The following is a 23,160-nucleotide window of genomic DNA, read 5'->3' as shown; positions in this document are numbered from 1 at the left end:
CACTTAATCCTAGTCGTTCTCTATCCCAAATGCCCGTTGAAATAAAACAGTCTTTACTTGTCGCCGGAAAGACAGCAAGGAAGGAACTAATCGCACCTCACTCGGGAGGGAGTTCCATAGCCGAGGGGCAGCCACCGAAAAGGCCCTATCTCGTGTCCCCATCATATGTACTTGCGAAGGTGTGGGGAGCACAAGAAGGGCCTCACCTGAAGATCTCAAATCCCGGGCAGGTTCATGTAGGGAGATACGATCTGCCAAATAACCTGGACCTGAGTCGTATAGGGCTTTGTAGGTTAAAACCAGCACTTTGAATTGTGACCGGAAACAAATTGGCAGCCAGTGGAGCTGTTGTAACAGGGGGGTTGTATGATCCCTGTAACCAGCCCCGGTTAGCACTCTGGCTGCAGCTCTTTGTACCAATTTAAGTTTCCGAACAGTCTTATATATATATATATATATATATATATATATATATATATATATATATATATATATATATATATATATATATATATATATAAATGTAACATACAAATATGCATTGCAACAGAGGAAATTGCTTTGCAAAAAAAAAAAACACCCATGTGTATATATTTGACCAAACTGCATGCAGAAAATGTGTACATCAGGAGAAATTCACCCTAAAATTATGATGAATCTTCAAGAGGGCTTTTTATCAAAGAAAATGGCAAGTCAGTGTGGAAATGTGGAGAGCTGAACTTAAGATCAGGAAAAGGTGGAACTGAATGGCACCGAAATAGACAGATCCACCCATCTCTAAGGGAGCCCCAAACTTGCTGACAGCCTGACAGCCCAGAGCAGGCTCCCTGTGGCATCTTAAGTTCCATCTCTGTACCAGGCAGCAGCGGCAACAGTGAGGGAGGTGGTAGTGGCTGTGTGGGTGGCTCTGTGGGTAACTGAAAACAGCAGCTGTAGCAGCAGCAGCAGGAGGACGCAGCCACAACAACTCAAGTCAGCCTTCTTGAGAGCACTCTGGCCAAAACAGACAGGACTAGAAACGGAAGGCAGCCCCAGCCTGGAGAGCAGGTAAGGGGGCAAATGGGGAGTGGGGTGGGGAGGTAGGCCAGTTTCACTGTGCAAGGATCCAAGGTGATTATCAGAAAATCAGAGACAACTCCTTATCGACTAAAATGGAATTGCACAATATTTCCCTCCAGAACCCTTGTAATGTTAAGCCAGTGTTCTAAACTTGCAATGAATGGGGTGGCGTGCTAGTCCTACTCAGAGCACACCCACTGAAGTTATTAGACATAATTGGCTTAGTTTCAGTCGGGCTGTGCTGAATAGGACATAGCTGAATACAACCCATACTTTTTTCTGGATTGCTTTTGCCAGTATTTTTGTAACTTTTGGATATCCATCGCTGCTGTCTCTTGTAACAGGAGCGATAAGCAAGTGAAAGATTATTTGTGTTCCATACCAGGAAAAATCTGATTTCTGCAGATCACAAAAATTTGTTAAAGAAACAGAGGCAGGCTGAGCTGGAGGGGTTGGCAACCCTGTCCTGTGCCTGCCCGCCTTTGCCAGGTCTTGAATAGCCAGATCTCAAACAGTAAAGGGTTCCTCTTTCTATGAGTATTTCTCTTGTCCCGGGGTCGTAGCGCAAGCTGCATCTTGCCAAACGTTGCACAGATATTCAAGGTTCAGAACTGGGGTTGCCAACTACTCAACCGGCCTCTGTTGCTGCTGCCCTTTTGACGGTGGTTTGATCTGCAGCAACGAGCAGGTGGTGAGGTTTGGCTCCATGCCACGGGAAGCGTCAACAGCAGCTGATTTCTGTAGAGCAGACCTCTGTAAAAGGAACAGGAGCAGTCCAGACTGTGCGTGTCTTTCCCCCTGATCATTTGGCAATGCTGCTCAGGAGCCGTGCCCAGGAATATGCAGTGTAGAGACCTTCCATTGGTGCCATAATTATGAGGAGGTCACAGGAGAATGGGTGAGCATTTGCTTTGCACGCAGAAGGTCCCAGGATCAGTCCTTGGGACCCTCCAAGCAGGGCTGGGAGAGACCTCTGCCTGGAGAGCTGCTGCCAGTCAGTGCAGACAACACTGACTGGCAGCAAACACAATACTGAACTAGATGAACAAAACAGTCTGACTTAGTGCCTATGTTCCTGTGAATGTGGTTAGGCAGGTTTCTATGCTGCTTTGAATGCAGTATGCCTCTGAATACTAGTTGCTGGGAATCACAAGCAGGAATGCAGGAGAATTTGGATTTTGTTTGCATTTTAATGTGAGCATCTAATTTGCACCAAAAACACAGCTGTCCTTTGAATTGCACACTTCTCTGAATTTTGCAATGCCTTTCTCCAGACAAACTATGTGTACAGAAATGCATACAACTGCATATATTCGTGAAAGTAACATGAAAAAATGCATTACATTAGGGGAAATTGCTTTGCAAAAATGTGGATATATCGTGGCAAAATTATATACAAAGATGTGTAGTTCAGGAGACGTTCGTACTAAAATGCTGAAGCATTTCCATGAGGATTTTTAAAAAAAAATAATAATCACAAATTGCTGCCAAAATATGGAGAACTGAATTTAAGATTAAAAAAATAATAATAAACTGGAGGAAACGGAAACTGACAAATTCATCCATCCATTATCAGGAGTAGGGAGATTGCTATTGCGCTCAGGGCCTACTTGTGGGCTTCCCAGAAAAGGCATCTGGTTGGTCACTGTGAGAACAGGATGCTGGACTAGATAGGCCATTGGCCTGATCCAGCAGGCTCTTGTCACGTTCTTCTGCTAGATATCCAGATGGCCATTTATCAAGGGGGTAACTTATCACAGCAGTACTCACTTGATAAACATCAGCTAGTTTGTAACATCTTGCATAGGACTATAGGAAATTGCCTTACACCGAGAGACCATTGGTCCACATCGTTCAGTGCCATCTGCACTGACTGGCAGTGGGTCTTCAGGATTTCAGACACGTCTCTCCCAGCCCTACCTGCAGATGCCGGTGATAGAATTAGGGATGTTCTGCATGCACAGCAGACGCTCAGCCACAGAGCTGCTGTTCTTCCCTTGCAGCCTCACAACTGCAGAATCAGCTGAAGCATAGTAAAACTCCATGTTTTGAAAGGGTAGGCCTATGACAGTGATCAGTTAAAAGTCTGCCCCAGCTTTTGCAAAATATCTCAATTGCCAGAGCTCAATTCCATCACTGGGAGTGTTCTTTTTGGCTCCAGGATGAACTCTCGGTGTTTGCCTAACCGTTTTAAAATGCTGTAGTTTTACCTGGTTGGATAGTTTTATTCCTCTCCATTTCTGTTTTTGTGCTGTGTTTTTGTTTGATGATTGATGTTGCTTTTAATATTGTATTGAGGATTTTAAATATATATATATATTATGTACACCACACTGAAATCATTTTTTTTAGATGAAGGTATGGTACAGAAATTCAGTAGCTAGATAACCAGTGTGAAGTTGTGGTCAGCAATGAAACTCACCAGGTGACCGTGAGGAAGAATCATTTGCTTTTTCTCCGCAAACAAGAGGACTAGTAACTTTTTTAAAAGGAACGAAATCTGTCTTCCTTTGGGTCATTTGCTTTCTATCTCTGGCTTAGAGGTACAGACAGGGATGCCGAATGGAACTGAAGGGACTCTATAAACTCTGTATGGAAAAGGTGAGGATAATGTTGCCTCTTCGCTGATGTTTCCACAGATTTTTGATTAGAGATGGGGGAATGCAGTAACATTTCCCTCATCATTTGTCAGACTGTTGCAAATGACTGCTTACCTAGTGATTTCATGCACATGGTGACATGTTACCACTAGGGATGGGCAAAGATGTCTGTTCTGGTTTCTCTCAGTTTCTCATTTTTCCACTCTTCGGTTCTCCACATTCCCACATCCGTTTGTGGTGGTTGTTTTTGAAATTCTATTGCGAATTCATTAGCATTTTAATGCAAATTTCTCCTAATAAACACATTTTTGTATGCAATGTTGCCTACTATAATGCATTCTTGTATGTTATTTTCACCAAGATATGCATTGATTACCTGCTAGTATATGCATTACTTGGCTGGAGAACTGAATTGCAAAATTCAAAGAAGTGCAGATTTTGGTACTATGTTTCAATTTCATATTGTTTTGGAAAGTGCAAATTAAGTAGGCTCACCTTTAAATGCAGACCGAATCCACCTTCTCCCCCATTCCTAGTTACCACTCGGTAAATGGTCCTTGGTATTCATGGCGCACATTGGGAAATGTTTACATGGATTGCGCAATTTTTGTCTGTATTAGAATGCTCCTCATGAAACTGGTAGAAAGATGCAGTTGTGTAAACATCAGAGGGAGATGTACCACTGAATGTTCATTGGGAACCATAACAGTCTGGGAGTGTAGCCAGACTTCTAGTGGTGTATGTGGTACAGGAAAGTGTATGTGGGAAGTGTGTTGTTGCAAGATATGAGGAAGTGTGTAGCCATGTGTCTCCTAACAGAGCATGTGGATTGTCTGGCGAGCTCTGTGTATTGGTATGAACAATGCTGAGAGCATTGCTTGTATGTATTGGCAGCCCTACAGTGGAAGGTCATGTGGAAGGGCCATAGCTTTATGGCAGAGCACCTGCTTTATAGGTTCAAGCCCAGCATCTCCAGATATGGCGGGAGAGGCCTCTGCTAGGAGAGCTGCTGCAAATCAGTGCCAGCAATACTGGACTACTTAGACCAAGGGTCTGATTTGGTATACAGGAACTTCCTATAGTCTAAATCATCTGAGGTTCTTTCAAAGTTTGGGGCATGTAATCGTGAAAAGCACATGGCAAGGGGGTTTCCTGTAAAATACGGGGCTGACTAGATGTGTGAGGTGTGGGGCCCTTGAGGATGAAAGCCTCAAAATCCAATGAAACACTCTGAGCATTTGTCAGGAAGCGGAACTTACTTTGAAAGGCCTTGAACAGCCTCGATCCTGGTCACCTTAGGAAGCACCTAACACCCAAATATGCTCTTCTCCATCAGCACCTGATATGCTTGGGCAGCTGCTGAGGCCACAGCAAGGCCCATAACACTGTCACTTGAACTGGGCCTGCGAGCTGCCGTTTAAAAAATTCCCCACAATCCTCCTGATTTGTAGTGTCAGAATTTCAAATGGCAGTTTGTAGGAGTCCACTGCTTGACGCTATGTAAGCCTGTGGCTGGTGGCCCACCACCATCCAGCAGAAGACACTTTGCCAATGCCCCCCTCAACCTTGTCATCGACTTTCTTCCTCTCTGCTTGCTGAGGCCATCTGAGGAGCTCTTGTTCCACATTCCGTCATTTCCTGCTATTAAATAAGAGGCCAACAAGCTAGACGGGATGCTAATTGCATGCTTATATATATGTGCCTCTTTAGACACCCACACAAACATGTGTTCAACAAACACATGAAGTGGTCGCAGAATAATACTTATTAGCCTCACCCCCTGGTAGTATGAAAGGGGCCTTCATTCAAAGAGCTGTATGTGCACAGACTTCCTCCAGAGAGCAGGAGCCCTGATTGACCAGGATTCCCTCTCACATGGAAGAGGTCTACGTTTACACTATCGTTGAATGAGCACTTGTTGTGGTGCAGCCAGTGGGCGTGGCTAGTGGGTGCAATCTTGCTAACCCCTCATGCATTTACTGAATGGATGGGTGTGGAGTCTGAAGAGAGCTTGTATGTGGCAAAAACATATAGGCTCTATCTGCACCTTACATTTAAAACTGCATTATACCACTTTAAACAGTCAGAATCCTGGGAGCTGTAGTTTGTTTAGGGCACTGAGAGTTAGGAGATCCTTGTTCCCCACACAGAGCTACAATTCCCAGAATTCCCAGAGGGATTGATTATTAAACCATTCTAGCTCAGGAATGGTAAACCACCTCTGAATCAGAGCTTGGAAAAGTTACTTTTTTGAACTACAACTCCCATCAGCCCAACCCAGTGGCCATGCTGGCTGGGGTGATGGGAGTTGTAGTTCAAAAAAGCAACTTTTCCAAGCTCTGCTCTGAATACCTCACCACGAAAACCCTACGAACAGAGTAAAATGATGAAACTGAGGTTATCATACTTTGGACACATCATGAGAAGACAGGATTCACTAGACAAGACAATGATGCTGGGAAAAACAGAAGGGAGTAGAAAAAGAGGAAGGCCAAACAAGAGATGGATTGATTCCATAAAGGAAGCCCCAGACCTGAACTTACAAGAACTGAACAGAGTGGTTCATGACAGATGCTATTGGAGGTCACTGATTCATGGGGTCTCCATAAGTCGTAATCAGCTTGAAGGCACATAACAACAACAAACTAGCTCAGTATTGTCAACACAGCGTGGCAACAGCTTTCCAGGATTTCAGACAGGGGTTTCTCTCAGCTCTCCCTAGAAAGGCTGGGGGTTGAGCCTGGGACCTCCTGGATACAAAGCAGATGTTCTACCACTGAGTTATGGCTTTTCCCCGTGTCTCCATTGTTCTGATCCACATGGTTAAATGGGGAGCTTCCCTTTGAGATTTTGATAGGCAGATATGTGGAAGGCCAGCATTGGTATAGAGACACCTCTTCCTTTAAGGCCCATTTGACCTGGCTCCCAGCTCATATAATTGTGAGTCTGACAATCAAGTGGTGTGAAAGGGTGTAAGAGTGTGGTTGGGGCAGGAAACTTACGAGGCAGAAAGTCAAACGTTCCAGGAAACAGAGCTGTTTGAATGAAACAAACAGACAAATAGCTCCTGAATGTTTAATACTTTTATTCCTAACAGGTGTAGAAATAAATGGGAGCATGGGTGACCTGGGGGAGGAGGCCAATGAGAGGAGAGTGAGGCAGTGGTGGCCACGCAGCAACACCCAGAGCCATTGGGTGGTTTGGTATTCTGGGTGCCTGAGTTTCCCATTCCTGCTGTTAAGTGGTGGGGTTGGCATGCGAAGTGTGCTGGGGCAGAGCCCCTAGTTATTTATATTTTGATCAACTGTGTGTCAATTTGTTTTTAACCTTTGATTTTTAGTGGTGGGGTTTTATTTTAATGAATATTGTATTTTGTTTTGTGCAAAATGCTTGGGTTAGATTAAACAAATCAGGTTAAATAAATAAATAATGCATGTTTACTTTTTAAAAAAAATAAAGAAAGAACAGTAGTGTAAAATAATTTTAAGAAGAGAAATGCCAGGGGAGTGGGGTTTGCTTAACTCTTTCACCTCCTGCCATTTCCACACACCAAATTGTGCCCCTTCCCACCATAGGGTTCTGAATTTCCCCAGTGGGGGGGGTGTTAATTTTTGAAAATGCATAATTTTGAAAAGCATCCCTTAGATGATGGGCAATGCCCATTTATCATTCAAGCACAGAGTGACTCCACAAATCCTAAACCCACAAACACAAAGGGACAACACTCCCATTGCAGAATCATTCTTCTCAACTCTTTTGTGCTTCATGTAAAAGTTCTGTGAAGAATATCTGGGCAAATGTGGAGGGGCAAATGCGTCAATTTCACTTTCTGTCAGTTTCTCATTTTTCCAATCTTAAATTCAGTTCACATTTCCGCATCAGTTTGCAGATTTTTTTTAAAAAAAGTCCTTCTGAACATTCATCAGCACTTTAGTGCAACTTTCTCCTAATATTCGCATTTTTGTATGCTGTTTTGCCTAACAGGCACAGTGTTACAAAGTAATTTCCATAATATAATGTAATTTTGTATTCTATTTTCACTAATATATGCATTTATATTTACACTTTGCCCTAGGATATGCATTTTATACACATTACAAGAAGTGTGAATTTTGAAGGATGGCTGGGTTTTGGTTCATGTTTTTTTTCCAGAAAGTGCAAATTAGGTTAGTTCACCATTAAACGTGAATGGAATGGAATTTTTCTTCCATCCCTAGCTCAAGGTTTCCTCATAGGGGAGTTGCTCCATCCCCTTGATCATTTTGGTTGCTCTTGTCTGAACCTTTTCCAACTCTACAATATCCTTTTTGCATTGAAGCAACCAGAACTGTACAAAGTATTCTAAATGTGGTTGCACCATAGATTTGTATGACAGCATTATGATATTGTTAGTTTTATTTTCAGTTCCTTTCCTAATGATCCCTAGCATGAAATGTGCCTTTTTCACAGCTGCCACACACTGGATGTATGGGGTTGCAGCGTCTGCTGTTTAAAAGAGCAATCATGAATGTAGCATCTAAGCTAAGTTGTTGAGAAATTTCATTTTGCTCTTGCACTGTCAGGCTTCTGAAAGCATTTCTGTGACTTTACATTCAGAATTTCCTACCTTCCTCCTCTCTGTTTAAAAATGCGTCTTTCCACCCTCACCCATCCCATTTGCTTTGAGATATATACCCGTTCAAGGATCAGTGGAAAATGGCTATCTACTCACATTAAGGAGATAAAAAGTAGCACTTCTTCAGTCTAATTCTTTGTCATTTTTACAGTATCTCTGTGTAGCCAATTTTCAGGTGGCCATGTCTGTGTCTAACCAGGCAGATGGGCAAATTACATTTGAAAAACTCAAATTTCTATGAGAAAAAAGAAAAACTGGATTTAAAATGATGGCTGCTTTCGATATGTAGACATTAATCTACAACTTTTCCATGTGCTTAACTCAATCGTAAACTCCATATTTTGCGTTCCTGGGTTCAATCTCAGGTATCTCTAGGTAAGCTTGGGAACGACCCATGTCTCAAACTTTGGAGAGTCAAACTTTGGAGAGCCTGTTACCCTGGAATATAGGAAGTTGCTTTATACTGAGTCAGACTATTGGTCCATATAACTCAGAATCATCTACACTGACTGGCAGCACCTCTCTGGGATCTCAGACAGGGTCTCTCCCAGCCCTACCTGGAGGTGCTGATGATTGGCCCTGGGGTCTTCTGCATACAAATCAGATGCTGTGCCACTGAGCTATGGCATCTTCCCACAGATGTTGCTAGAGTAACTCTCATCATCCCTGACCATTGGCCATGCTGGCTGGGAGGGGTGGAAGTTGGTGTGCAACAACCAGTGGCCTGACTTGATACAAGGCAGCTTCCTCTGTCCCTAACTTAACTGCACTGTTTCAGAGAGCCACAATGATTTGCACTCTCTGTACATTTGTATTTTCTAGATAATAAACGGGGCTTTGTACTTAAAGGGCATTCACTGTCAGTTGACAGAACTCCTCCTAGAAACAGAATGTAGGTCATACTTTCCTGTAAGGGGTGGGACCAAGAACCAGTGTGCAAAGCAGGCTGGCTAAAAAGAAAACGTCCTGCTGTTTGAATCCGTGCTGAGCAGAGAACTAATCTTTGCCCTCTTCTAAGTGACAGCTTGTAAGTCATTTGAAGAGAGCTATCACGTCCCCTCTCGGTCTTCTCTTCTCTGTCATAACATACCCATTTTCTTCAGTCTTTCTTCATAGGATATGTTTTGATACCCCTGACTATTTTCATTGCCCTCCTCTGATCCCATTCTCATCTGCATACATCCTTCTTAAAATGCGATAACCAGAAGAATGGATGGGTGAGAAATTCGTATTTTAAGGCAAATCGATCAAATTCACACTTTCCGAAACAATATGAGGACTGAAACACAGCCATCCTTCAAAATTCACTTGTCCGAATTTTGCAATGCAGTTCATCAACCAGCGTTTCCAGAAATGCATGTTAGAGAACAGCATGCATAAAAATGAATATATGGGTGAAAATAACCCAAAAATGCATTATATGACAATAAATTGTTTGCCGAAATGTATGCATTAGTCAAAACCGCCTATAAAATGTGTTTATTGGGAGAAATTCGCTCTGAAATGCTGGAGAATTTTCAAGGGGATTTTTGTTTGAAAAAAAAATTCCAAATTGCTGCAGAACTGAATTTAAGTTTGGAGAAAACTGAGGGAACTGAAATTGATAGGTCTTTCCATCCCTACCCAGAAGCGAACACGGTACTCTTTCCTTTATTGAGGTTGCATTCATTACCATCCTTACACATTCATATTTACTCTTTCATTCTTTCTCTGACAAATGTCTTGATGCTGCCTTTGGCAAATGTGACAGCAGTACACGATTCAGCAGTTGCTCCTGGTGGCTACAGTTCTCTGTTCCTCAGAATGCCCTGGACATCACATCATTTTGGGGCATTCTGCCAAAAAAGAAAGGGTTGTATTCTTGTATTCAGTGTAAGTATACGAAGATCATTCTGTCTGTGGCAACATTTCTATTTGTGTGGCAGAACAATTTCCTCTCCCCTCCCCCTGTGCACTGCTTCGGGGTTCTCCCAATCCTGCACAGCAGGGTTGGGGAGGGTGCAAAGGGAAGAGAGTAGGGAAGTCCCATTGCACTAGCAGGAATCCTTGCACTGGCTTCTACTAGAGCAATGAGTCAGTTGAATATGGCCCAGTCATTCATGGTGGCTGCCACACACAAAAATGGTGGCTGCCAAACTCAGCACAATCATAATAAGATAAGCCCACCCCAAATAATATTTATTTATTTATTGCATTTATACCCCGCCTTTTTTTTCATGATTGAAACCCAAGGTGGCTTACATATGGTTCCCAGGCGGTCTCCCATCCAGGCACTGACCAGACCTGACCCTGCTTAGCTTCAGCAGGGTGCTGGCCTTATGTGCCTTTAGTATGAATAATTTCATATTATGACCTGAGTACGCCCCATTCATTCATCCCTGCATTCACTGATACTACTGAATTGTAGTTTGGTGGGTTTTATTGGTTCAGGCTGTGGTTTTTGTTAATTAAATTTATATCCCACCCTTCCTCCCAGAAGGAGCCCAGGATGGCAAGCAGGGGACAAAAAGCTAAAAACATCCAATTGTTCTTCACATTTTGTGCATTCTCTGGTATGTTGCCTAGAGAAACATTTTTATTAGGCAATTAATAAATTGAATGAATGAATGAAAAAAGCATTTCGGAATGAAAGAAAAGTGAATTGAATCGATTCTATTTGTTCTTCCCTCCCTCAAAAAAAAATGCAAACCCTCTAATGCACATCCATAATATTTGTCACTGTGCAGATGTTTCAAAGACACCACAAGTCCCTAGTATACCTTCTTCTTGGGGGAAATGACCCTGTAAAAGGCTCCCATGAAACTTTACATGCACAGAAGTTGAAGCTGGATCATCTAGTCACTTGCTCTCTGGTAGAATATTAGCAAACAGTGCAGAATGCTAATGAGGTAATGTTAGATTCTAGGTGTGCAATCTGATACTTGTGGTCCTCCCTGGAGCTCTCTTGTTGTTGTTTCTAATTAAAGGATGGATGACTTGTTCTCCGGAGCAGTTTCACCCACAGGTGGAAAGTGTTGGCAGAAGCAGCACAATTTCTTTACAAAGAGATGTCACAGCCTGAGACTATCCAGAAATGCCACAATCTTACCTAGCCTTTCCCACTCATTCCCTAAGTATGCTGACTCTGTGTGGTTAATAGGAACAGGGGAGAAATGCGTTTGTTTCACTTTTTAATGCAGACCTACCAAATTCACACTTTGCAAACTGAAACACAGGTCTCCTTCGAACTTTGCTCTTCTCCAGATTTTGCAATGCAGTTCTCCAACCAAAGAATGCCTAAAAAATGAGCATAATAGTGAAAAGTGCATACAAAAAGGCTTATGTGTTGGTGAAAATAATCTACAAAAATACATTGTGTTAGAGAGAAATTGCTTGCAAAAAAAGCACATACTAGGCAAAACTGCTTGCAAAAATGTGTTTATTGGAATGTGCACAAAAATGCAGATGAGTTTTCATGCAGACTTTTTAAGAACAAATTTGCAGAGGTACATGGAAATGGAGTGAACTGAACTCGAGACTGGAAAGAGGAGAAACAGAGAAACTGCAACTGACCAACAGTCCACCCTAGTAGTTAATCTGTGGTGTGGACAATTCATCACATCTGAGTGTATGTCAATGGTAAACTAGTGCTGCTACCTTTAATATATATACATATATATATGTTCCTTTGCCTTTAATGGTAGAAATTAAACAGGTGAAGCCTTTCTTGCATGGAGAAAAAATGATGTGGGAAATAAAAGTAGCTTTAAGAGGAGGGGGCGAATATTTGGGCTGCTGACAGTCTCTGTGGGGCAGAAGCTACCGCCCAGTGAAATATCAAAAAGAAATCGCAAGCACTCAGTTCTAACATCTCTTTTCTGGAACGGACAATCAGGGATGGATTTAGGGGCAAGAGACTCAGGCCACCACTGGGGTGCCAGGATTAGGGGGTGCTTCTCATAAGCTAGCTTAGCCTTCACCCACACTGTCCGCCAGATGTTTTAGACTACAATTCCCATCAGCTTTAAAACTTTGAAAAGTTATTTTGCTTCCAGGGCAGCTGAGCAGTGGCCAGCGCCAGAGGGCAGCCAGGTTTGCAGCCCAGAGAGGCCTCTGAAGAGTCTCTCCTTAGGGTGGGAGGGTGGCGCTCCTGTTCCATGATCCACAACATCATCGGCTCCTGCCGCAGATCACAGAGAGGAAGTTGCCAGGCACAATCCCTTATGGGGCTTTCTTATGGGGCTGATGCCCCCACTGCCATCTTGGTTGATGACAGGCATGCATGCAGAGTGCACATGTCATTCACAGGGATGAGAGGTAGGTGGGATGCGCAGGCAGGCTTATTAGTCCCACACCACCTGTATGGGGGGGTCGGGCTACAGTGCTGCAGGCCCAGGGCAGGCTGGTGCCCAAGAGCCCAGTCCTGCCTGGCACTGGCCCTGAGCTGAGCACACTGCAAAGTGCACTGCTAGTGAAAGCCAATGGAAGAGTATCTGTCTTGCATGCAGAAGGTCCCAGTTTCAATTCTGGGCATTTCTAGCCAGGCCTACTTGAAACCCTGGAGAACTGCTGCCCATCAGTGGAGACAGTACTGAGCTTGATCATCCAGTGATCTGGCTCAGTAAAAGTCAGCGTCTTCCTGCCTTCCTTCCTATCTCTACTTAATCAACAGTGGGGGTTTTGGGGGGGGAGGCAAATATTTGGGTTGCCTGGGAGATTGGACGATGGGGCCGGGCAGCAGAAGCTGTGGCTGCCTTGCCTCCTATCTGCTGGAACAGGAGATTTGGAAGTATACATGTGCCCTCTGGCTTGCAATCTGCCCCCTCGCCCCCGTTCTTGAGATGCTATCTGCTGTCAAAATCTCAGTTTTGGTCCAATGTTGTCGGTGGCCATTAGAAGGCTTTTTAACAGAGGGAACAAATATCAGTCAGATCAGCCCCTCAATGAGCTATGATATTTAAGTGAAACCTCCATGTTCAGGTGCAGCATACAGCAGAGGAGGAAGATCCTTTTCTTTCCTGCTTGTGAGCAGCTCCTAGTCACAGGGCTGGGCACTGTTGGCAACAGTATGCTGAGCTAACAGGTGGAGGGTTGGTCTAGGATTGCCAGCAGCACCCCGCTCACCACTCCCTCTGTGCCTGTGTTTTTAACCACAGGTTAGCAATATCATCAGCTGTGTTCAAGCATGTCAGGCTGCTCTTAAAAGCACAGGAGCGAGAAAAGCTGGCAACAGTACCTGGTAGATCAGGAGTGGGGAGCCTCAGTCCCAGGGGCCAAATGCAGCCCTCTGTCACTCCCTGTCTGGCCCTTGGGACTCTTCCCAGGCCATACTAGCCCTACTTCGCACCTTCCTTGAATGTTTTTGCCTGGCTGGAATGTGTTTGAGATTTCTGATAACAACTCTTGCTTCCCTGGATGGAGGGCAGACAAGGGTGTGCGAGCATTTGTAGAAACTAGCGGATTGTACAAAGGCAAAATTTGCATGCATTGCTCCGCCCACTTTGGCCCCACCCACCAGTGGCATGCGGCCTCAAAGATCTTCCACCAAACAAAACAGGGAGCAAGAAAATTATTATTATTATTATTATTATTAACAACAACAATAATAATAGGGATCCAAGAAGCAACCATATTCACTGTGTCAGGTTGCCAGTTTCCTTGAGTTTTGGTGGGTAGAGGGTGGAGCTGGAGAGCCAAGGGGCGGTGCTTCTTAATTCAGGGGTGGTGCCTTGAGGAATAAGGTGGAGCCTAGTAGGGAAGTAGGGCATGGATCCTACTTGGTCAGGGGATACAGTGCGATGAACATGAAGGTAGAGCGAATTGCAAACACTCTCAAGAGAGCCAAGCAGATAACAGCCTTCCCCTCCATCCTGAAATTTCACTCCTTCGCCCAGGGCTGTGAGGCAAAACCTCTGAAACTTCGGGCCAAAGGGAACTGCAGACTTTGTAAGTCTGTCTTCATCAGTGTCATCTATTGGACAGTGGCATGTAAGAATGTTTGGTTTGGTTTTAATATTCCACTTGGTTTTGTCATTTTTAAAAGTTCACTTGTTTTGTTATTCATTTATTTCAACTGCACCTCTTGAATTGTTATTTTGTTTAATTAGTACTACATTCATTCTCATTGAGAGCCAGTGTTGTGTAGTGGTTAGAGTATTGGACTATAACCTGGGAGACCAGGGTTCAAATCCCCACCCAGCCATGAAGCTCACTGGGTGACCTTGGGCCAGTCACTGCCTCTCAGCCTCAGAGGGAGGCAATGGTCAACCCCCTCTGAATACCACTTACCATGAAAACCCTATTCGTAGAGTTGCCATAAGTTGGGATCGACTTGAAGGCAGTCTATTTCATTTCATTCATTCTCATTACTTACAGCACAAGCCTAACCATACCTACGCAGAAGTAAGTCTTCTTCAATTCAATAGGGCTTACTTTCAAGTAAATGTGGTTAGGATTGCAGCCTTACTCATTTTTGTTGGCTTGTTTTTCTGACTTGCTTGTACTATAGATAGATAGACAGACAGATAGATACAGATATATAGACAAACTTTGCCTGTAGAGCTGTGGATGCTCTAGAATACCCCAGTCATTGTGTCCTTCTGGCACATTCTGAGGTGAAATGGTACTTCCACTGTTGGACACCTTTTCCCCTTGGAATTCCCCAGAACTATGCAGTTCCTGAGATGTTCTGGGAAAATAAAACGAGAACACTCGAGAGGTGCCCATTGAGATTAATTGCTTTCATCAGAGAAAGATACGATTGTCATGACTGAGTGACAAATAAGTATGAATGGGATGCTGGAAACACACCTGTTCATCATACCCATTCATTACTCATTTGGTTCAATTGTTCATTTGCTGCAAAAGAAATGCAACGTCTCTGTCCCTTGAGCAGTACCTTAACTTAGGAAAAAGAGTTGTGCAGTACAATCCTACGCATGTCTACAAACATAAGCCCCACTGAGTTCAATGATACTTACTCCAAAGTAAGGATTGCAGCCTAAGAAATATGTATGTAGAATAGGATGGTGAGCAGATCCCACAGCTTTGTTTATTTGTCTAGCAGTTTATTTCCTGAGACCGAGTGGGCCTCAAAACACAGTCACAATTAAAGAAGTGGTTTTTGTCTATAGACAGTTGGCACTCTTGCCGTTTTATTCCTGTGGGGGAGAAATTGGCAACAGCTCAAACTAAAAGAACCACTAATCCCTAATACATAGATAGTGTTGGGAGGGGGGGTGTTCTTTTTCAGTTTTGTGGATTCTGCTAAAACTCTATGCAGAAGACCGACAAAGTTAAACTCAGAACAATTTGATAATTCTTTATGGTAATTTATTTGCATTGGGTTGGATCCAGTTGAACTTAAGTCCCAATGAAATCAGTGGGACAAGTTAGTCATGACTTAAATTCCATTGATTTCAGTGGGAATTAACTAAGTTAGTCTGAACCCAACCATTTCTTTTTTATTACAGATCCACAGTTTTTCTTCTGCCTTAGGTTTTCATAAACTTTGGTGTGAAGTATACGGCATGGTATATTTCATGGGTACCCGATTCCTTCTCCAAAGTCTGCCTTATACTGTATGTTGTTTTTCCCTGTCCCAGTCTGACATCAAATGGTCTTGTTTGCATTTACTGACAACTCTGGGGAAAGGTTTTTCAAAAATTAAAATTCCACCTTGGCAATTCTGTCTTTGCCTGCTCTAGCCAGGAAATTATTCTATTTTGAGGTGCATCTTACTTTGAGTTGCCCTGGTGAACAAAACTCTCTCTTCTTTGTCCAGATGTCGTAGGTCTGGAGAGGAATGGAAAAGAAATTTGGATTGGTTCACATTTTAATTTGCCTTTCCTGAAATAATATGCTATCCTTCGATATTCACACTTCTCCAAATGTTGTGATGCAGTGAGCAGTGTAGTTGTGTGGGGTCTCGGGAGGTCTTAGACCCTTTACTTTTTTCAGAGCAGGGTCCCTATGTCTCCAGCATCCTCTGAGCCAATCAGCATGAAAGGGGAGTGTGTTAGCCACTGAGAAGAGTCTTCTAATATGTTTCCTTGTCCTTTCCTGCTGACTAGAGCCAATCAGAGTGAAAGGAGGTGAGTCAGCCACTGAGAAGACTCTTCTCAGTAGCTAACACTCTCCCCTTTCATGCTGATTGGCTACTAGGACGTCTGTTGTGAGAGATGGCATTAACAAGGGTCTCATTCTCAACCCAGGATAGGAGGAGGTATGGCTGTGACTATTGCAATGGGACCCTGCTCTTCTGAATTTGCCACTACACTACCGGATCAGACCTCCAACCAAAAGATTGGTTCAAAAATATGTACATGGGGGTAAAGCATGCATAAAAGTGCATATATTCATGAAAATAACATACAAAAAATGCATTATTCGAGGAAATTGCTTGTATATTAGGAGAAATTCACACTAATACGCTGAGGGGTTTAAATGAGGGCTTTTTTTGAAAAATCACAACCTGCTGTGGAAATGTGGAGAACTGAATTTAAGACTGGCAAAATGAGAAATGGAAACCAAAATTGTCAGATTTGTGCATCCCAACGTCTGAGAGGAGATTTTGACTTGTTACTGAGGAACCCTGCTTGTCAACCTGACTTTGTTCTGTTCATAAAATGTTTAAGCTCATATTTTAAGGTTAAAGCTTCACCTTCCAAAAGTCGTAACTTATCTGTGTTGGTGGGCTTAGAGCGTTTAACTCCCACATAGATGGCAGGAAGTGCGGCACTCTGGTACCCCCCACTCGCTGAGTGGTTAGGTTTTGTGGCAACAGGGACGTCACCTCTGTCAATTTTGTTTCCGTACAGACAAAAGTGCGCGAAGCAAGGGAGTGCAGGGAGTGCACGAAGCAAGCGCCATCAGCTTTTGAATGTAGAGGAACTGCTGGGATTGTTTTCATTCTGTAATGGAAATGAAAAGCTTTTTTTATAATGAGGATAGAAGGAGCTATTGGAGTCACTGCGGGGAGTGGGGAGGGAACAAGGGGCCAAGTTAAGAACATAAGAAGGGAACTCTGCAGGGGAGCTGTAAAATATTTTGAAGGCCATCCTTGCCTTATGCAGGTACATCTCATGACAGGAACGGCCGTAGCTCAGTGGCAGAGCATCAGCCTTGCAAGTAGAAGGTCCCAGGTTCAATTCCCGGCATCTCCAGATAGGGCTGGAAGAGACTTTCTGTCTGAAACCCTGGACAGCTGCTGCTCAATACTGAGCTAAATGGACCAGTGGTCTGACTCAATATAAGGCTGCTTCGTATATCCTCTCTTGAAAGGTCTGTGCTGCCGTTCCCAGGTTTGAAGTCTGGCAGCTCCTGGTCAACAAAGGCCTTGGTGCCCCCCGGTGAGCTCAGAGACTGGCATCTACTGGATCAATGATCTCCTTGGTTAGGATTGAGTGACATCATATGGGGTAGCATAAGTGCGTAAGAAGAGCCCTGCTGGGTCAGGCCAGTGCCCATCTAGTCCAACATCCTGTTCTTACAGTGGTCAACCAGATGCCTCTGGGAAGCCCACAAGCAAGACCCGAGTAGAGGTAGAACATAGCTAGTAGCCGTTGATAGCCTCCATGAATTCATCTAGTCTCATCCAAGCACCTGCACAATAAGCCAATTCCTCATTTTGCTCTGCCGCCACCAGGAGCTGGTTTTTCCTCTTAAAAACATAAGCAGAGCCCCGTCGGATCAGACCAAAGAAGGCCTATCTCATCTAGCATCCTATCCTCACAACGGCCAACCAAATGCCTGGGAGAAGCATGCAAGCGGGACCTGGGTGCAAAAGTGCCCTACCCACTTGTGTAATACCAAGCAACTGGTATTCAGAAGCATATAGCCTCCACTTGCCATCTGGCAGCCACTGACAGCGTTACCCTCCTTAGTTACCAAAGGCCAGAAAAGACACAGCAGGAAAAGCTTTTTTCACAAACACACAAAGAAACGTTGTTACAGTACTTAATAATGCCTGCATTTTGAGCAGCTGGAAAAGGCCATTTGAAAAGTTGTCAACCCTAGCCAAAGAGGGCTTGCATAAGGGCCCCGTTGTTTTGTGGGTGTAGCTGTCAACAGGCTGATGGTAGGCCAGTCCACATGGTAGAGAGATCTCAAAGAGCGCAGGGAGGGGCAGCCAAAATGATAACTAAAACTGGGCATGGTGTGGAGAAAGTGGACAGAAAAAGGTCTTCTCTTCTCCTCATAGTGAGATCCAATGGGGGTCACCCAAGGAAGCTGAATGTTGGGGATTCAGAGCAGACAAAAGAAGGCACAGTACTCCTTCATGCAGTTGATAGGTAAGCTATGGAATTCACTTCCTCTAGAAGGAGTGATGACCACCAACCTTGTTGTTGTTGTTATGTGCCTCCAAGTCGACTACGACTTATGGCGACCCTATGAATCTGTGACCTCCAAGAGCATCTGTCATGAACCACCCTGTTCAGATCCTGTAAGTTCAGGTCTGTGGCTTCCTTTATGGAATCAATCCATCTCTTGTTTGGCCTTCCTCTTTTTCTACTTCCTTCTGTTTTTCCAAGCATTATTATCTTTTCTAATGAATCATGTCTTCTCATTATGTGTCCAAAGTATGATAACCTCAGTTTCATCATTTTAGCTTCTAGTGATAGTTCTGGTTTAATTTGTTCTAACACCCAATTATTTGTCTTTTTTGCAGTCCATGGTATCGGCAAAGCTCTTCTCCAACACCACATTTCAAATGAGTTGATTTTTCTCTTATCAGCTTTTTTCACTGTCCAACTTTCACATCCATACATAGAGATCAAGAATACCATGGTCTGAATGATCCTGACTTTAGTGTTCAGTGATACATCTTTACATTTGAGGACCTTTTCTAGTTATCTCATAGCCGCCCTCCCCAGTCCTAGCCTTCTTCTGATTTCTTCACTGTTGTCTCCATTTTGGTTAATGATTGTACCAAGGTATTGATAATCTGTGACAAGTTCAATATCCTCATTGTCAACTGTAAAGTTGCATAAATCTTCTGTTGTCATTACTTTAGTCTTTTTGACGTTCAACTGTAGTCCTGCTTTTGTGCTTTCCTCTTGAACTTTCATCAGCATTCGTTTCAAATCATTACTGGTTTCTGCTAGTAGCATGGTATCGTCTGCATATCTTAAATTATTGATATTTCTCCCTCCAGTTTTCACACCTCCTTCATCTTGGTCCAATCCTGCTTTCCGTATGACATATTCTGTGTATAGATTAAATAAATAGGGTGATAAAATACACCCCTGTCTCATACCCTTTCCGATGGGAAACCAATCAGTTTCTCCATATTCTGTCCTTACGGTAGCCTCTTGTCCAGAGTATAGGTTGCGCATCAGGACAATCAGATGCTGTGGCACCCCCATTTCTTGTAAAGCATTCCATAGTTTTTCATGATCTACACAGTCAAAGGCTTTGCTGTAATCTATAAAGCACAGGGTGATTTTCTTCTGAAATTCCTTGCTCCGTTCCATTATCCAACGTATGTTTGCGATATGATCTCTGGTACCTCTTCCCTTTCTAAATCCAGCTTGGATGTCTGGCATTTCTCGCTCCATATATGGCAAGAGCCTTTGTTGTAGAATCTTGAGCATTACTTTACTTGCATGGGATATTAAGGCAATAGTTCGATAATTACTGCATTCCCTGGGATCCCATTTCTTTGGAATTGGGATGTATATGGAACGGTTTCCAGCCTGTGGGCCATTGTTTAGTTTTCCATATTTCTTGACAGATTTTTGTCAAAATTTTAACAGATTCAGTCTCAATAGCTTGTAGCAACTCTATTGGTATGCCATCTATTCCCGGTGATTTGTTTCTTCCAAGTATTTTAAGAGCAGCTTTCACCTCACATTCTAAAATTTCTGGTTCTTCATCATACAGTTCCTCTGTGAATGAATCTGTCATCCTGTCATCTCTTTTATAGAGGTCTTCAGTGTATTGCTTCCATCTTCCTTTTATTTCATGTCAGTCAGTGTGTTCCCCTGTTGATTATTCAACATCCCTACTCTTGGTTTAAATTTCCCTTTCATTTCTCTGATCATTTGGAACAGGGCTCTTGTTCTACCCTTTTTGTTGTCCTCTTCTATTTCTATACAGTAACTATTGTAATAGTTATCTTTGTCCCTACGTACTAGTTGCTGTATTGTTGCATTTAGGGTTCTGACTGTGTTTCTATCTCCTTTTGCTTTTGCTTTCCTTCTCTCTTTAACCATTTGAAGAGTTTCTTCAGTCATCCATTGAGGTCTTTCTCTCTTTTTAACTAGAGGTATTGTCTTTTTGCATTCTTCTCTGATAACGTCTCTGACTTCATTTCATAGTTCTTCTGGTTCTCCGTCAACTAAGTTTAAACCCTCAAACCTGTTCCTTATTTGATCTTTATATGCTTCTGGAATGTTATTTAAATTGTATTTTGGCATTATGATTGCTTTGTTGGTCTTCTTTAGCTTTACTCTGTTTTTCGATATGACCAGTTCGTGACCTGTACCGCAGTCTGCTCCTGGTCTTGTTTCTGCAGAAAGTATGAAACTTCTCCATCTTCTGCTACCAATTATATAATCAAATTGATTCCTATATTGACCGTTTGGTGATGTCCACGTGTACAGTCGACTTTTCAGTTGTTCATAAAATGTGTTCGCAAGAAACAAATTATTGGCTTCACAGAATTCAATAAGTCTGTCTCCTGCTTCGTTTCTGTCTCCTGGGCCCCATTTCCCCACAGTTCCTAATTCTTCTCTGTTCCCTACTTTTGCATTCCAGTCCCCCATGATTATCAGCACATCTTGTTTTGGTGTGTGATCAATTTCTTCCTGTACTTCTGCATAAAATCTCTCCAATTCCTCTTCTTCTGCATTTGCCGTCGGAGCATAGACTTGATGATGGTTATGTTGATAGGTTTCCCGTTTAATCTCCTTTATATCACTCGCTCAGACCTTGCGTTGTAGCTCCTAATTGCTCTTGCTACATCACTTCTCATTATTAAAGCAACCCCATTTCTTCTTAATTTCTCATTTCCTGCATAAAATATTTTGTAGTTGCCTGATTGGAAATGTCCCATTCCCGTCCATTTTAGTTCGCTCACACCAAGTATTGTAATGTTGATGCGTTCCATTTGTTGCTTGACAATTTCTAACTTTCCCTGGTTCATGCTTCTCACATTCCATGTTCCAATTGTGTGTGTCGTACAACTCTGGACTCTCCTTTCGCATCTGTGCACATCAGCCTTTGGGCTTCCTTTTGGCTTTGACCCAACTGCATCATTAGTCACAGCGCTACTCGTACTTGTCCTTTGTTCTTCCCCAGTAGCTTGGTGAGTGCCTTCTGACCTGGGGGTCTCATCTTCCAGCACTATCTCGTGTTGCATTTTGGATACTGTGTTCATAGGGTTTTTGTGGTAAGAGATATTCAGAGTGGTTTACCATTGCCTTCCTCTGAGTTTGGATGCATCTTAGTCTGGTGTTCCACCTTTGACCATTCCGCCTTGGGTGCCCCTGCTAGGAGTCTAGCCTCTTGGTCTAGACTCCTGACGGCATTGCTTTTAGCTTCTTCAACACTCTCAAACCCCCTCACCACGATAAGGTGTGCATCCAAAGAGGAGGGACCACCAACCTAGATGACTTCAAAAGGAAATTAGACCAATTGGTGGGGAATAAGGCTATCAATGGCTACTAGCTATCAGGGCTGGCGCCAGAGGGTAGCCAGGTTGGGCCCTGGCTGAGGGCCCTTGGGGCACAGAGAGTCGCCTGAAGGGCCCCTTCTTAGGGTGGGTGGGTAGCGCTCCTATTCCATGATCCGCGGCAGCGTTGACTCCTGACCCTTCTGCAGATCACAGAGGGAGCTCCCAGGCATCCCTCCTACAACCATGCGGGCCCAGAATGCACGCACGCCCCACCTACCTCTCCTGTTGTGGTGAATGCTGGCTGCACTACGCACATACCTGCCATCAACCAAGATGGTGGCTGAGGCTTCCCTAAGGGGCTGAAGCCCCTGCCACCATCTTGGTTGGTAGCAGGCATGCACGCACAGCACGGCCAGCATTTGCTGTAGCAGGAGAGGTAGGTGCAGGTGTGCTCCGTGGCCCAGGTGAGGCTGGTGCCCAAGGGCCCAGTCATGCCTGGTGCTGACGCTGCTAGCCATGATGACTATTTTCTATCTCCCCTGTCAGAGGCAGTGTCCCTCTGAATACTGCTTGCTGGGGATCACAAGTGAGGAGAGTTCCTGTTGCACTGTAACTAGGGTTGCCAGGCTCAGGGCCTGAGACTTATCCTGTATCTTTAGGAGAAGAGAAAGTCAGCCAAGTGCAGGTGTTCTTGCAACCCTGTAATGGGAAAAACCACAGGGTGGAATTCTTCCTTCCCCCTGCACAACTTTTAAAGATACAGAAGACCTCTTTGTTGCCAGGCCCAGCCTCCAAGAGGTCTTTTGTATCTTTAACAGTTGTGCAGGGGGAAGGGAGAATTCCACCTTGTGGTTTTTCCCCTTACAGTGTTGCAAGAACACCTGCACTTGGCTGACTTTCTCTTCTCCTAAAGATACAGGATCAGTCTCAGGCCAGGAACCTAGCAACCCTAACTGTAACACGGGGAGGGCAACTAACAGCACTCCTCCGGGTGATCTTAGGGGCAGGGCTGGGATATAAGGACTCAAGTGGTGTTTGAGGTATCCTGGATCAAGTTCCATCTAGCCCTCATCGCACTCTGCGTCTGGGTTGGAATTGCTTTTTAATATGTTTTTAGGGCTTTTTTTTTTTTAAAGATGTTTTTTAAGATGTTTTGTTTTAATATGTTTTTAATGATGCCTTGTTGTAATATATATTAAAATCTGTTTTAGAGTGTTTTGGGTGCTTTTGTTTGCTGCCCTGGGCTCCTACTGGGAGGAAGGGCAGGATATAAATCAAATAAATAAATA

General features: G+C 43.7%; 1 protein-coding gene across 6 annotated transcripts in view; it reads left to right on the top strand.

The window, feature by feature from the left end:
• The first annotated feature begins 862 nt into the window (after nt 1-862).
• Nucleotides 863-23,160, top strand: part of PRKCQ (protein kinase C theta) — a 90,469-nt gene continuing 68,171 nt past the window's right edge. The window contains exon 1 of one of the 6 annotated variants that reach the window (XM_061638284.1): nt 863-1,047. Coding sequence is in view for 1 of the 6 variants with exons in the window: in XM_061638282.1 (XP_061494266.1) it covers nt 18,533-18,545 (13 nt within the window). In the remaining 5 variants the exon portion in view is untranslated. Of the gene's footprint in view, nt 1,048-1,691; nt 1,751-14,012; nt 14,242-15,159; nt 15,240-18,518; nt 18,546-23,160 lie in introns of those variants that run through there. The other 5 variants (XM_061638288.1, XM_061638285.1, XM_061638283.1 and 2 more) reach the window with 5 other exon arrangements.

The sequence above is a fragment of the Rhineura floridana genome, chromosome 8 (genome assembly GCF_030035675.1).
Source record: "Rhineura floridana isolate rRhiFlo1 chromosome 8, rRhiFlo1.hap2, whole genome shotgun sequence".
NCBI lineage: Eukaryota > Metazoa > Chordata > Lepidosauria > Squamata > Rhineuridae > Rhineura > Rhineura floridana.
This window is presented reverse-complemented; position numbering and strand designations above follow the sequence as displayed.